This window comes from Saccostrea cucullata, unplaced genomic scaffold (assembly GCF_032062105.1).
Source record: "Saccostrea cucullata isolate Sc308-1 unplaced genomic scaffold, CSIRO_AGI_Scuc_v1 ctg3928, whole genome shotgun sequence".
NCBI lineage: Eukaryota > Metazoa > Mollusca > Bivalvia > Ostreida > Ostreidae > Saccostrea > Saccostrea cuccullata.
The window spans coordinates 2,763-4,813 of NW_026936621.1; the positions used below are offsets into that span (position 1 = coordinate 2,763).

The window sequence follows — 2,051 nt, forward strand, 5'->3', positions numbered from 1 at the left end:
TAATAATGTGCTAACTTCAGTAGAGTTATTACCTTATTCTGAGGTACATATAAAAAAAAATGAAAATTTAAAAAAAAAAACAGTTTGCCAAAACAATATAGATATTGAAGTTTGTTATACCGCCATCCCCTTTCTAGAAAGCAATACGAATTAGCTGGTTAATGCCCCAGTCACACATTCACGGATTAAATGCCAGATTAGCTACGGAAGCGATCCGGCATCATTCGTGGCGATATGTATTGACCCGTGGCTTTTCCGTCTGTTATCGTATCCAAACGTAACAATACTTGTATAGCTGAGACAATTTTTGAACATGTTCAAAATTCCACTACGGATGAAACCACCGTAGTACTTCCTTAGTAAAACTTACTAAACCGTTTTAGAACGTAGAAGTCAGTTTTAACTCCGTATAAATCCGTAGTAATTCGTATGTATCAATTTGTCAAGGATTGTTTCGATTTGATACGGAGAGCTACGTGATTATACGGTTCTAGTACGTATTTACTACGGATAAGAAGAGTTTGCTGAGATCTTTTTACGGTGCGACACGGGCCAATTACGTTTTATTACGAATAACAAAGGAATCTTAAGATTTATTACGTTTTTATACGTTTTATAGCGACACTGTACGGAGTACGAAGGCACAAGGCAAAATTCTAGGATAAAGCGTTGCCATGCTTGCCATGCTTATCATTTTAATGTCAGTCATTCAGCTGACATTTATAAACCCTATAAAAACTGTGTGTCTGACCATCAGTAGCAAAATTTTTATCAAACATGAATAATCAACAACTGATGCTTGCTTTGGAAATGCTAGAACTAGACATTGACATTTCACAAAATGCCAGGGCAATGATTCAGGCCATCCAAGACCAGAGACGTGATCGAAGGCAGCGGAGATGGTGGACGAGAGATTGGCTTCTCCGAAGACCTATCCATGGCCAGTATGAAGCCTTAATGTCCGAGATGTATGCAGAAGATCCATCTGTATATAGGAATTTTGTACGAGTGGACCCTCTTATGTTTCAAGAACTGTTACACATGGTTACTCCAAAGATTAACAAGCGCAACACTTGGTACAGGAAATCTATTGACCCTGGTTTGAGACTAGCAATTACTCTGAGGTACCTAGCTACGGGGGACAGCTACCACACACTGATGTATGGTTTCAGAGTTGCCCACAATACAATCTGTGGTATAGTAAGAGAGGTATGCGAGGCCATAGTGTCTGTTTATTCAGAAGACGTTCTCTTGACACCCACGGAACCTGAACAGTGGAAAGCTATAGCAGAACAGTTTGAGGCTAAGTGGCAGTTCCCCCACACACTAGGTGCTCTCGACGGAAAACATGTACCCATTAGGTGTCCAAAAAATGGAGGATCGTTGTATTATAACTATAAAGGTTACCACTATATTGTACTGATGGCTCTAGTTGTCGCTGACTACAAGTTCCGATGGGTTAATATTGGCGCTCAAGGTGGATTTTCGGACGCCCAGATTTGGAACCAGAGTGATCTTAAACAAGCGATTGAAAGAGTATTAATAGGACTGCCAACAGCGACCCCTTTTCCCGGTGATGATAAACCCATTGGCTACTATATTATCGCAGATGATGCTTTTGGTATGAGGACCTGGCTTATGAAACCTTTCTCTAGACGAGGTCTTTCTTATGACGAGAGGATTTTCACTATCGGTTATCTAGAAGTAGAAGAGTTGTTGAAAATGCGTTTGGTATTCTAGAAATCGATTCAGATGTTTACTGTCAGTCAAGAATCAGGAGTTGTGAAAATGCCTGCGTGTGCCTTCATAACATCATGAGAATGAGATACCCTGGGGACCAGAACCTTCTATCAGGTAATTCCTGGGGCATGGAGAGATGTTTACTATACAGATTACCAGGGGTGGAAATATGGACACATTTGACGCTAAACAGCAGAGGCTTTATATAAAACATTACCTTAATTCCCCAGTCGGGTCTGTTCCATGGCAACAAGATGATATAATGACTGTTCTAAAGTATTGTTAAAAAGTCAGAAATAATCAATGGATTA

General features: G+C 40.0%; 1 protein-coding gene across 1 annotated transcript; it reads left to right on the forward strand.

Annotated features, from left to right (window-relative positions):
* The first annotated feature begins 777 nt into the window (after positions 1-777).
* LOC134245940 (putative nuclease HARBI1) lies at positions 778-1,740 on the forward strand. Its single transcript, XM_062728172.1, has one exon. The coding sequence runs from the start codon at positions 778-780 to the stop codon at positions 1,738-1,740; it is 963 nt and encodes a 320-aa protein (XP_062584156.1).
* The last annotated feature ends 311 nt before the right edge of the window (positions 1,741-2,051 follow it).